The sequence below is a fragment of the Bos indicus x Bos taurus genome, chromosome 11 (assembly GCF_003369695.1).
Source record: "Bos indicus x Bos taurus breed Angus x Brahman F1 hybrid chromosome 11, Bos_hybrid_MaternalHap_v2.0, whole genome shotgun sequence".
NCBI classification, from domain to species: domain Eukaryota; kingdom Metazoa; phylum Chordata; class Mammalia; order Artiodactyla; family Bovidae; genus Bos; species Bos indicus x Bos taurus.
Genome location: NC_040086.1, coordinates 97,596,496 through 97,608,946, shown reverse-complemented (window position 1 = coordinate 97,608,946; position 12,451 = coordinate 97,596,496). Strand labels below are relative to the sequence as shown.

Genomic DNA, 12,451 nt, shown 5'->3' with positions numbered 1-12,451 from the left:
CGTGCCCAGTGGGACTGGTTTTATCTGCCTTCTCTTATCGCAGCCCACCTCCCCTTACCGTTAAGGCTGTTTGCCCTGGGCCTGCCCGGCTGGGATCCCTGGTGAGGAGGGAGAGGCCACAGGGCTGCCCTTGAGCTAAGGCATCCAGGCCTGCTGGGGGGAGGGCTGAGTCTCCCAATCATTTGATCAGAAAGACTCCAGGACACAGACCCAGTCCTCGGCCTACGGGGTGACATCGACGGCCCGGGCAAATGAGCTGGTGCAGGCCTTTCCCATTTCCCCGGCCTCTCCAGTCATCTGCCAGACTGGTGGCTGGCTCGCTCTAGTGTTTAGGAGACTCCCAGGTGCCAGGCTGCCTCAGGTGATGCCCCCACGAGGCCCTGCCCTCTAAGAGCATTTATTCCTGGCTACATACCTTCCTTCCCAGGTGGGGATGACACTCACATCACCCCAGGGTTCAAGGATAAAGGGGATTAGACTCACACCCGCTGACTTCATCCCAGCCTCCTTTCTGGGGTGTTCTATGGGGAGATGAAGGGTGGGGAGAGACAGGAGCCAGAAGCTCCAGGGTTTAGAACCTGTTTTGCTTGTTTAGAATCTACCCGCAATGCAGGAGACCTGGGTTTGATCCCTGTGTTAGGAAGATCCCCTGGAGAAGAGAAAGGCTACCCACTCCAGTATTCTGGCCATGGACTGTATAGTCCATGGGGTCACAAAGAGTCGGACACAGCTGAGTGACTTTCACTTGGTTGTTTTAATTTTTTTTTAAGTTTATTTATTTATTTTTTTTTTTCCAGCTGTGGTGGGTCTTCGTTATTGCACTCTAGTTGCGGCAAGTGGGGGCTACTCTTCACTGCAGTATGAGGCCTTCTCATCATGCTGGCTTCTCTTGTTGAGAAGAGCCTGGGCTCTAGGTGCGTGAGGACTCAGTAGTTATGGTGCTCGGGCTTGGTTGCTCCAAGGCATGTGGAATCTTCCTGGACCAGGGATGGAACCCATGTCCCTTGCATTGCAAGGCTGATTCTTAACCGCTGGACCACAGGGAAGCCCTGGTTGTTTTTAAAACATGGTTTAATTGCATGAGTAAAAATATTAATTCAGGAAATATGAGAAAACACAGAGAAGCATAAAGGATGTGCTGTGTGCTGAGTCACTCAGTCGTGTCTGACTCTTGGCAACCCCATGGACTGTAGCCCACCAGGCTCCTCTGTCCATGGGATTCTCCAGGCAATAATATTGGAGTGGGTTGCCATGCCCTCCCAGGAGATCTTCCCGACCCAGGGATTGAACCTGCATCTCTTACATCTCCTGCATTGGCAGGCGGGTTCTTTACCATTAGCGCCGCCTAAAGGACAGAAACACCTTGATAACCATGGGTAATGTTTTAGTGTGATTGCTTCCATTTTTCTTACAAAAGAGCAGAAGCAGGAGATACTGGGTTAGCCAAGAAGTTCATTCGAGTTTTTCCATACGATCTCATGGTAAAACCTGAATGAACTTTCTGGCCAACCCAGTATTTTGTAACCTGCTCTTTCTATCTGTTGTCTTTGGAACGTCTTCCTGCCACAGAGCATATACTTCTTGTCCTTTTGCATGGCCGCCCAGCATCCTGTCACAGGGCCCTGCTCTACCTGTGCCACCCAGATCCTGGGCAACAGCGTAGCATCGACCGTCAGCTTGTTAGAGGTGCCCCACGCAGACCTGTGAGTCAGGGATCGGATATGTGCTGACCTTGGGGGAGTGCTGCTCTAACATACTGAAGCTGATGGGGGCTCATGCTTTTCCACAAGCAAAGTTGCCCTGAACCTCATGGACGAATCGGGCAGAAGTGGCAGAGAACAGGGTAGGGGCACGATCTTTTGAGGTTGTAGCCCTGGCGTGGCCACAGTGCACTGGGCCACGTGGCTCTTCTGTGTACAGGACAAGAATTAACAGGCATCCTCTCCTGCTGGGCATTCTATGATGCGCTGGCTCCTATCTTAGAATGTGCAAGACTAGCTCCTTCCCCGACCCTCCTACAGTAGATTGTTCTACTTCTTGTCTTTGGTTCCTCTCCTGTTCTCCAGGGATCCTACTGCTCCCAGAGGGGTTTCATCTGAAACAATCCATCCAGTGGCTGTTGCCAAGGTCACCACTGAGGTCCGCATGGCTAAACCTGACGGTCAGTCCTCACCCCCATCTCCTGGGCCTATCAGCAGCACTTGTCTAAGTGATCGATCCTGTGTCTCAAAAACACCCTCTGTCTCTTTAGCTCCTGGATCCCACTCTTCTTACAGTCTCCCTCTCTCTCTTTTTTTGGCCATGCTGCCCGGTTTGCAGGATCTTAGTTCCCCAACAAGGGATCGAACCTGGGGCCTGGCAGTGAAAGCACCAAGTCCTAACCACTGGACTACCATGGAATTTCCTCTATGGTCTCTTCTTTTTTAAAGAGTATGACTTTTTTTTTAAGTCTTTATTGAATTTATAACAGTATTGCTTCTTTTCTTTTTTTTTCTTTTGGTTGCACCGGGCCTTCATTGCTTTGTCTGGGCTTTTTCTAGTTGCAGGAAGTGGGGCTACTCTTCACTGTGGTGTACGGGCTTCTCATTGCAAAGTCTTCTCTTGTTGACAAGCACAGGCTCTAGGCACTCAGGCTTTGGTAGTGGCAGCACGTGGGCTCAGTAATTGCGGCACTGGCTCAGTAGTTGTGGCACATGGGCTTCGTTGCTGTGCTCCATGCAGAATCTTCAAGAACCAGGGATCAAACCCTTGTCTCCTACATTGGCAGGTGGATTCTTATCCACTGCGCTACCAAGGAAGTCCTGCTCCCGCCTTTTGTTTGTTTTTATGTATTGTGTTTTTGGCCACGAGGCATGTGGGATCTTAGATCTCCAACCTGCACCCTCTGCATTGGAAAGAGAAGTCTCAGTCACTTGACTGTCAGGCAAGTCTCCTATGGTCTCTGATTTCTTTTAAAGAGTAACTCTTTTATACAGTGATTTATCTTTGGCTGTGGTGGGTCTTCGTTGCCGGGTGGGCTTCCCTCCAGTTGCGGTGATCAGGAGTACTTTCTAGTTGCCATGCTAGGGCGTCTCGTTGAGGGGTGACTTCTCTTGTTGGGGAACACTGGCTGTAGGGCGTGAGGGCTTCACTAGTCACAGCACGTGGGTTCAGTACTTGCGGCTCTCGGGCTCTAGAGCACAGGTTGATAGTTGTGTCACATGGGCTAAGTTGCTCCAAGGCATGTGGGATCTTCCTAGATCAGGGACTGCGCCGGTGTCCCCTGCAGGTGGGTTCTTTACTGCTGAGCCGTCAGGGAAGCCCCCTCTGGTCTCTTCTTCTTTTGTCTGTTGTCCTCAACTCCCTGATGACACTGAACCCTGGAGTGTCCCACTGGGCCTCATCTCTTCTCCCTTCTTCATGTGATGGGAGTTGAAAACCCAACTGGGAGTTCTGACAACTCCCAAATTTTGTGTGTGTCTAGACTTTGGGGGGCCCTGAACTAGACACCAGATGTATGCCTGCCATCTCAGCCTGGATGCTGAAGCCCTCTTTGTCTTGGGAGTGGCAGAAAGTTTATAGGTCCGGTTCTGTTCTAACTCTTGAGAGGTTTCATTCAGGCTTGTCTGTTCATGGGATTCTCCAGGCAAGAATACTAGAGTGGGCTGCCAAGCCCTCCTCCAGCGGATCTTCCTGACCCACGGATTTAACTCAAGTCTCTTACATCCTGACCCAGGGATTGAACCCGAGTCTCCTGCATTGGCAGGCTGGTTTTTTTTTTTTACCACTAGTGCCACCTGGGAAACACCTGTAATTCAAATAGTTGAATTACAGTGTTGTATTAATTACTGCTATACAGGAAAATGACTCAGTTATACATGTATCTACATTCTTTTTCATATTCTTTTCTGTTATGGTTTATTGGAGGAAATTGAACATAGTTCCCTGTGCTGTACAGTAGGATCTTTTTGTTTATCCATTCTACATATACTGGTTTGCATCTGTTAATCCCAAACTCCCAATCCAACTCTCTCCAACCACTCTCCGTCTTGGCAACCACTAGTCAATACTCTGCGGCCCAGATTCCATTTCTGTTCCACAGGTAAGTTCATTACTGTCCTCTTTTAGGTTCCACATGTAAGTGGTATCATCTGGTATTTGTCCGACTTGACTTAGTATGATATTCTCTAGTTGCATCCCTGTTGCAGCAAATGGCATTATTTCCTGCTTTATCTGTTCAATTGCTCAGTTGTGACTCTGCAACCCCATGGACTGTGGCACACCAGGATTCCCTATCAGCAGCTCCCAGAGCTTGCTCAAACTCATGTCCGTTGAGTTGGTGATGCCATCCAACCATCTCATCTTCTGTTGTCCCCTTCTCCTTCTGCCTTCAGTCTTTCCCAGCATCAGGGTCTTTTCCAATGAGTCAGTTCTTAACATCAGGTGGCCAAAGTACTGGAGCTTCAGCATCAGTCCTTCCAATGAATATTCAGGGCTGATCCCCTTAGGATGGCCTGCTTGGGTCTTCTTATGGCTGACTAGTTTCACTGTGCATGCGCACCACATCTTTATTCATTATCTGTTGATGGACATTAGGTTGTTCCATGTTTTGGCTATTGAACACAGGAGTGCATGTCTTTTTGAATTATAATTTCATCTGGATATATGCCCAGGAGTGATTGCTGGATCATATGGTAAATCTATTTTTAGTTTTCTGAGGAAACTCCATACTGTTGTTTTCTTTTTAAATAATTGTATTTCTGGCTGTGCTGGGTCTTCGTTGCTGCTGGGCTCTTCTCTAGCTGTGGTGAGTGGGGGCTCCTCTCCAGCTGCACTGTAACTTCTAGTTGCAGAGGAAGGTCTTCTCACTGCAACGGCTTCTCCTGTTGCGGAGCATGTGGGCTTAGCGGCTGTGGCTCCCGAGCTGGAGAGCGGAGGCACCATAGTTGTGGTGCAGAGGCTTAGTTGCTCCGCAGCATACGGCATCTTCCCAGATCAGGGATTGAACCTGTCTCCTGCACTGACAGGCAGATTCATTACCATTGAGCCACTGGGGAAGCCCCATGATGTTTTCCACTGTTTTCTTTTTAAATCAGATTGTGGGAATTCCCTGGTGGTCCAGAGGTTAAGACTCTGTGTTCCCACTGCAGTGGGGCACGAGTTCTATCCCTGGTCAGGGACCTAAGATCCTGACTACCATGCGGTGCCATCAAAAAAAAAAAAAAAAAAATTGGATATTTTTTTAAATCACCAGAGTGTGTTCCTCTCTGTACAGAGCTCTCTGAAGGCTTCCTGGGCTTGGGGCTAGAATAGATTCTCCCTAAGCCTCCAGAAAGAACCAACCTTGCTGATGACAACTCCAGATTTCAGAGTTTTCTCCTCAGAACAGACAGTAAGTTGGTTATTCTAAGCCGCTGTGTTTGGCAGCCCCAAGAATCAAATAGGCTAGTCATTTTTTTTTTTTTCCTTTCACTTGCCTTTTGTGAAGCTGTGACCCAGGTTAATACCTACCAGGAAAGCACAGTTCAGGTAAAAGGTTTTGCCAATCTTTTTTCCCCAGGTCCCCTTTAAGAGGCCTCCACTGGACAGAATGTAGAATGTGCTTCATATGTGCCTATCTCAGATTTCAGACTCACAGGAAATGTATCAAAGGTATTCCACAGAGTGTGCTGTTCCTGAGTGTCCCAGCTCAGAGCCCACATGATCCAAGCTTCTGCTAACTGTTCCCTGTCCTCCCGCCTGCTTGCCACCCTAACTCTTCCTACTGCCACCTCCGCAAGGCCCTGGAGACCCTTCAGCTCTTTTGGTCATTTCCTTTCTTGCCACTCTCTGGTCAGCAGCCTGAGAACTCCTGCAGGTTACAGATCTGTTGTCATTCCACTGGCTAGAAGCCTTTCCAGCCTCCTGTGATTGTAAGTCAAGTCTGAACACATCTGTCAGCCAAGGCAGGCTGCCCCGCTGGGTCATCACTGCAGGTGCGGCTCACAGAAGGTCTCCCCGTTTCCTCCTCAGCAGACTGGGTCCCTTTTCTCATCTGTCTCCCTGCTTTCTCAGACACTGAGTGGAGAGGAGAATAAGGGAGCATCATGGTACCTGCCACTTGGGTACTCAAGAAAAATAAACAAGAGAGACAGAAGTCCCCTGAAGGTATGTCAGGGGACATGAACTGGGACAAAGGAAAGTACCACGTCCTGACAAATCAAATCTCAGTGGTCAGTTACAGGGTTAGCTGGCGGTCTGAACATAGAACACAGCACACAGCCATTTACTGAAAAAGAGTCAACTTTAATTGTAACTGACCAGCCTGTACCTAGGAATGTCTCTGAACAATTGAACAAAATCAACACGATAAAACTGTCCTATCGAAGAAACCAAAAGCATCCATCGGCCTCAGAGGTTCTGAGGGCTAGGCTCAGAGCAGCCCGTTCCCATTCCTGCGGCTGGTTCTGTGCCCCACAGAAGTTTCTCATCCCACAGGGAGGGCCGGGGTGGGTGAGGGACCAGTCCCCTCCTCCTAGCATGCTAGGGTATCTCAGAGTCACCAGTGGGGCGTGCCTTTCCCCAACCCCAGTCCTGTCCTAAAGTAAAGGGAGACCCTCTGGGCATCACCGCCAAAGCCAGGGAACAAGGTGAGGCAGCTCAGGTGCCTTCCTGGACTCTCCGCCAAAGTTTTACTCCAGTCTGCTTGGTTGGTGCCTGATGCCCAGGGTGTGGATTAAATAAGATATGCGCTAGAGGAAAAACTCACATGCCCCATAATCTCCACGCTGCAAGTCACAGAGCAGAAGAAAAAAAAACAAAACCACGGCCCTAACAAGAAGCAACAGCAGCCGGCCCTCAGAAGACGCGCTCAAACTCCGTCTGGTTGGTGGTGGCGGGATTCCGGCTCTGGTTGGTAGACTGCTGGGTGATCTGGCTGCCCTTCCGGCGTGGAGGTGCCAGGTACTCGAACATGGATGTCAGGTGGGTGGACAGCATGCCCTTGAGGTCCGAGGGCATGGGGTCAGACCAGAAGAAGTCGTGGTTGAGGGCGTCGTCACTGTCGATGCGCTGGGCGGGGTCCAGCACCAGCAGCTTGTCGATGAGGTCCAGTGCGTAGGGGTCTCGCACGTAGGCCTTCAGCCTGTCCTTCACCTTCCGCTTCTGGCCCTTGACCAGCTCCACTTTCTCAAACAGCTCGTACTTGTCCACATTTGGCCACACCTGGGGCAGGGGGGAGGCATGGAAAGAGGGGAAGACTAGTTCAGCAGGGTATGTGCCTGATCCACTGGTCAAGTACGTACTCAGTGACTGGATACGTCTCTGTTCAGGACTTCCCTGGTGATCCGATGGTTAAGAACTGCCTGCCAATGCAGGGGACATGGGTTTGATCCCTGGTCTGGCAAGATTCCACATGCCATGAAGCAGCTAAGCCCGTGCGCCACAACGACTGAAGCCCGGGTCTAAAGCCAGTGCTCTGGAGCAAGAGAAGCCCCCCGCACTGCAACTAGATAAAGCCCAGGCGCAGCAATGAAAATCCAGAGCAGCCAAAAATAAATAAGGAAATACAACAACTTGCTCAGATGTTTCCAGACCACCCCAGAGCCCTCTGCGGCCAAAGCATCAGTAACCACAGATGGGACACAGGCACTGAGTACCAGACCCTTTAACATGAATCACCTGGGATACGTGTGCCAAGCGTGACAGAACCACAGATGTCTCACAGCACAGGTCAGCTCTGAGGCGAGGCGCTCAAGACACCTTGCCGGAAAACCCCAGGAACCGGGGACGCAGCCCAGACCTGACGTCACCATGGCTAACAGTAGACTGTGACCCTCCATCAGCCGCCTGTCCAGGTCAGGGCTTCGCCTCTGTTCCGTGCCCCGCTCCTCCCCTGCTAGGGAGCCTCCCCCACCCACCTCAGAGGTGTGTGGCCTGGGGGGGTGGCCCCAAGAGGCGGGCTGTGACGCACCTCGGGGGTGATGGAGCCGCAGAGCTGGCTGATGAGGGCGAGTTGGTGCTGCTCCGTGTTGCCCTGCATGATGGGGCTGCGGGTCCACATCTCCGCCATGATGCACCCAGCACCCCACAGATCAATGGGGGGGCCGTAGTCCCGCTCCCCTGGGAATAAGAGCACACCAGGGAGGGCCCCCTGAGCCCCACGGCCTCCTGAGAGGCCACGCCCCTGGGGCCGGTGGCTCAAGAAGCCCTGGCAGTTGGGGTGCTGAGACTGAGCTGAGTGCCCAGCCCCTGCTCCCCTCTGCCAGCTCGGGAGAGTCCTCACCGAGCAACAGCTCTGGGGGCCGGTACCAGAGGGTCACCACACGGTTGGTGTAGCGGTTGGGCTGGCTGTTCTTGGCCAGGCTGAAGGCCCGGGCCAGCCCAAAGTCCGCCAGCTTCAGAACCCCATCGCGGGTGATGAGCACGTTAGCCGCCTTCATGTCCCGGTGCAGGATCTGCAGGAAGCACAAGGCGGAGGGTTCCCAGGGATCCCTTAGCCATGCCCACCCCGCAGTGAGCTCAAAGGCCAGCCCAAGCCTTGCTCTCTCCTCCCCGACTAGGGCCCCACCTTGTTCCTATGGATGTAGTAGAGGCCGTTAAGCAACATCTGCATGACCCTCTTGATCTCAGATAGTGTGAACTTGACTAAAACGTTGCTCAGCAGCCCAGCAAGATCATGCTCACAGAAGTCAAACACCAGGTATATACTGCCTTTGCAGCGGTTATAGGGGGAAGCTGAGGCAGGAAGAATGAGGAGAGAGGGGGAGGCAAGAAAAAAAAAAATCAGAAACCTTATATGCAACTCATTTCCTCCAAACTAGCTCCCAACTCCTCCAACCCATGGCCACCCAAATATCCGGGTACGAATTCCTTCACGGGTAAGGTATTTTCTGAGTGTATTCCCTGGGCTGGGTGCTGTGGCAGGCCCTGGGGAAGCACCTGCTCCGATGAAAAGACCAGAGAAAGCAGTCACAGTTGGAATGTCTGGGTTAAGAAGAGGCAGTGTAAATGTGTCCAGTGTCAACTCCGCAAACAAAGCCTCAGTTTTTCCATCTGAAAATGGGGACATGATCCAAACAACTTACCTTTGGTTCGACAGATCTCAATCAAGTTGACCACATTCTCGTGTTTTAGAAGCTGGAGGATCTTGATCTCCCGCAATGCTGTAATGGGGAACTGGGTGGGAGAAAAGACAGGAGGAAGTCAAAAGTGGGTAAGCACACTACAGACCCATGAACTGGCCATGGGGTCCACGCGAAGGGTCAAAGGTTCAGGGGACAGAGTAAATGCACAGGCTCTGAAATTAGTTGTCTCAAATACCACATATGTAAAATGGGAGTAACTATGTACCCCTCATAAAGAACTGAATGAAATGAATCAAAATAATTCAATGAATGAACCGAAACAGTGGTATTTCACACAAAAGTTCTGTTACCAGTCATCAGACGCTCTGCAGTTTCTTCAACCTTATAAATTTTAGCCCTATGCCTGCATTTAACCTGTTTGGCAGTTAACAAATATTAAAGAAGCTGGTCTCTGGAAAGCTGAACCAGAACTAACACACGTGTGTGGCACGAGAGACTGTTACTTTTCAGCTAAATGCCAATTACCTTTTCAAAGCCATTGCATGTAATTATTAGCATTTTCTATATATATATATATATATATATATGAAAAATACATATATTTTGCGTTCAACAAAATTAAACCCTAAACAAAAAGTGTTTAAAGACTTCCTAACTCCAAAAACGCAGGGGCACTGGGTACAAGCATGGGCTCCCCCTCCTGGCACCAAACATATTCACCCAAAAATGAAGTACCAAAAGCTCTAAGACATCTGAATTCAAAGACTGAACTGGGAAGTCAGACTTCCTGGAATATGGAAATTTCCAAACACCTAACCTGAATCTATTACGTTGAGAGTCCCCAAAGCAGAAAGGTGGAAACGCAACCTCACGCCCAAGGGAGCTGGGAGACCTGCCCACCCCACCCCATACTCACCCCCTCTTTCTCGTTCTCCATCAGTACCTTCTTCAGGGCCACCTTTTGGCCAGTCTTGCGGTGCTTTGCCTTAAACACCTCCCTGCAGGCGGAGAGGGGAGACCCAAGAGGGATCTTAGAGGACGTCTCCGCAGAGCCCGCCCCTCCCCCACCAGAGGAGGGCCGGAAAGGGAATCCCGGGCGGGGCTGGGCCGGGTCTCCCAGGGCACTCGGCTACCCCACCACGCGGTGACTCCGGTCCCTTCTCGAGTCTCAGCCTCCTTCCCTCTGCTCTTTGCGCCTCAGTAGGGCGTCTCGCGGAGAGATCCCGCTCCACTCACAGGCTCCTCTCTGCAACCCCTCCCTGCCCCCCCATCAAGGGCCTCAGGCTCCTCCCCGCCGGCCGACTCCTTCAGGCCCCGGCGGGGTTGCGGTGCGGCCTAGCGAGACCAGGCGATAAGTTTGCGTCTAAGTGGCTTCCCGACCAACCGGGCCCGGGTCTGGGCGTCCCGACGTCAGCCCGGAGGGGTGCAGGTTCAGGAGGCTCCCGGTCCCTGGGGGTTGGGGAGGGGGGGGTGCCCAGCCTTACCCGAAGGTGCCTTGGCCGATTTTAGCGAGCTTCTCATATTTGGTCACCTCATCACAAAAAGGGCACTCCACCGAGTCGTACTGCTTTGCCATGGCTGACTCCAGTACGCCGCCGCCGCCACTTCCAGCCACCACCGCCGCCGCCGCTGCTGCCGCCGCCGCTCCCGCTCCGGGTCCCGCCGCCGTGCTCCAGGCCCCTCCGCGGCCGCGCCACTTCCGCCTCCACGGCCACTTCCGGCCTCGAGGCGCCGACCCCGCCTCTTCCGCCCGCCGCCCGCCGCCGGGCCCCCTGGGACTTGTAGTTCCCGGGAGGCCAGGAGGAGCCGAAGCTGCAGAGGCGCCTCCGCCACCGCCGCTGCCCCCGCCTCCGCCGCCGCTGGCGCCGGCGGCGGCCCCGATCGGGGGCGCGGGGAGCCGGGGCGCCGGGGCTGGGGCTCGAGGTGGTGCGTCCCGCTGCATCGGCTCGGGCCGCCGCCGCCGCCGCTGCCGAAGCCGCTGCCGCTCTGGCGCCCGATCCGGGGCCAGCCGCAGTGCCCTGCTCCTCCTCCTCCTCCGACGGCGCCGCCTCCGCCGGGCTGCGCTGGGCGCCGGGCGCGGGGGGGCGGTGGGGGGGGCAGCCCCCCGAGCCGCGGCCTGGGGGCTCCCTGGCCGGGCCCGGGCCCGGGGCGGCCGGGCGAGGGGGCCAGACGGAAACAGCAGATGAGGAGGCGGCCCGAGAGCCCGGGAGGGGGCGCGTTATAAAGGGGGAGGTGCCCAGGCCTCGCCCTCCCCTCCCCCTCCGCCCGCCCCCTCCCTCCTCCCTTCCACCCTCAGCGGCCGCACCTGCCGCCGCCGCCGCCTGCCTCCCGCCCGCCCGCCGCCCTCGGCGCGTCACCGCCCGCGGCCCCTCCTCCGCCTTCGGAGGTGGGGCCCCGCGCTCAACACCTGGCTTCGGGGCGCGACTTACCGCGTGCCTCAGTTTACCCGCACTTGGCCAGCCGCAGCGGGACTCCCTTCCTCCCCTGCTCGGGATTTCCCCACCCGCCCCCCCACGCCCCACTGTACGCAGGCGAAGACTAGAGGTGCCGAGAGAGCGGCCTGGGGTCCGGGGAGGGGAGAACGGGCCCCCACCGCCGCCTCCCCGGGCCCCAGCCGACCCGCCGTTGATATGGCAACCGACGGCCGCCAGGGGGCGCGGCGACATTGAAGGTGGTGAGCCAGCAACGCCTGGGCCTTCCACTCCTGGATCCCCACCCAGTTCTCTGGGAGACAAGAGATGAGACCCACAGGACTTTGGTTCCAGCCGAGCTGCTCCCTAACTGGTCGCGCCCCGGGTTAGTAGCCACAAAGGTAGCTGGCATTTCGTCTGCCCCTCTTGTGTGCTCAGGAAGTGCTGGGCATTCCTGCTGAATCCTGAATCCACCGCCCCATAGTCAGGATCACTAACCAATTTTACAGAAGAGCACATTAAGGCTCGGAGAGGTGAGGTCATTTGCTCAAGGTCTCACAGTAATAAAGCTGGGACTCGAACCTTGTCTATCTGAATCCGAAGAGGATTCTCTTGATTCAGGCTGTTTACAGTCTGTCCAGCAGTATAGCAAGTGGTGCTGTTTGAGGCCTGCTGTCCTTATGCCAGGGTACCAAGCCCACCACTGTCCACCATCTCCTTCTTTGATCCTATGCCTGCTTCTCCTATCCTGGCCCTTCTTCCCCAGCAGCTTTCTGATACATTCTGGCTCCAGGAGCCTCCTGTATTTCCCTCCAGCCTTTAACACCCAGCCCCCCAACAAGGCTGCCTTCAGACCTCCTCTCCACCCCTCTTCAATCTGCACCCCCCACCCCAGTCCTCCACGAGTGGATCCTAAGACCTGTCTTCCCCAGTCTGTCCCCCTGCCAGCACCCATCAGATCATTCTGAAGTGATGTCTGTATGTCTTTCTCTCCAC

At 54.1% G+C, this 12,451-nt stretch overlaps 1 protein-coding gene across 1 annotated transcript; it reads right to left on the bottom strand.

Annotated features, from left to right (window-relative positions):
• Positions 1–6,243: 6,243 nt before the first annotated feature.
• On the bottom strand, positions 6,244–11,259 carry CDK9 (cyclin dependent kinase 9). The gene is made up of 7 exons (XM_027556345.1): positions 10,529–11,259; positions 9,961–10,042; positions 9,045–9,135; positions 8,528–8,694; positions 8,243–8,414; positions 7,931–8,079; positions 6,244–7,182 (listed from the first exon to the last, which is right to left on the bottom strand). The coding sequence occupies exons 1-7, from the start codon at positions 10,984–10,986 to the stop codon at positions 6,817–6,819; spliced, it is 1,485 nt and encodes a 494-aa protein (XP_027412146.1). The 5' UTR covers positions 10,987–11,259; the 3' UTR covers positions 6,244–6,816.
• Between the last annotated feature and the right edge of the window lie 1,192 nt (positions 11,260–12,451).

Excerpts from the sequence above, each read along its gene's own strand:
- CDK9 (XM_027556345.1), bottom strand. The coding sequence starts at position 10,986 with ATGCAGCGGGACGCACCACCTCGAGCCCCAGCCCCGGCGCCCCGGCTC. Across the intron at positions 8,080-8,242 it reads GCCCCCAGAGCTGTTGCTCG|GGGAGCGGGACTACGGCCCC; the intron begins GTGAGGACTCTC and ends TCTTATTCCCAG. Across the intron at positions 7,183-7,930 it reads GCGGCTCCATCACCCCCGAG|GTGTGGCCAAATGTGGACAA; the intron begins GTGCGTCACAGC and ends CCCCTGCCCCAG.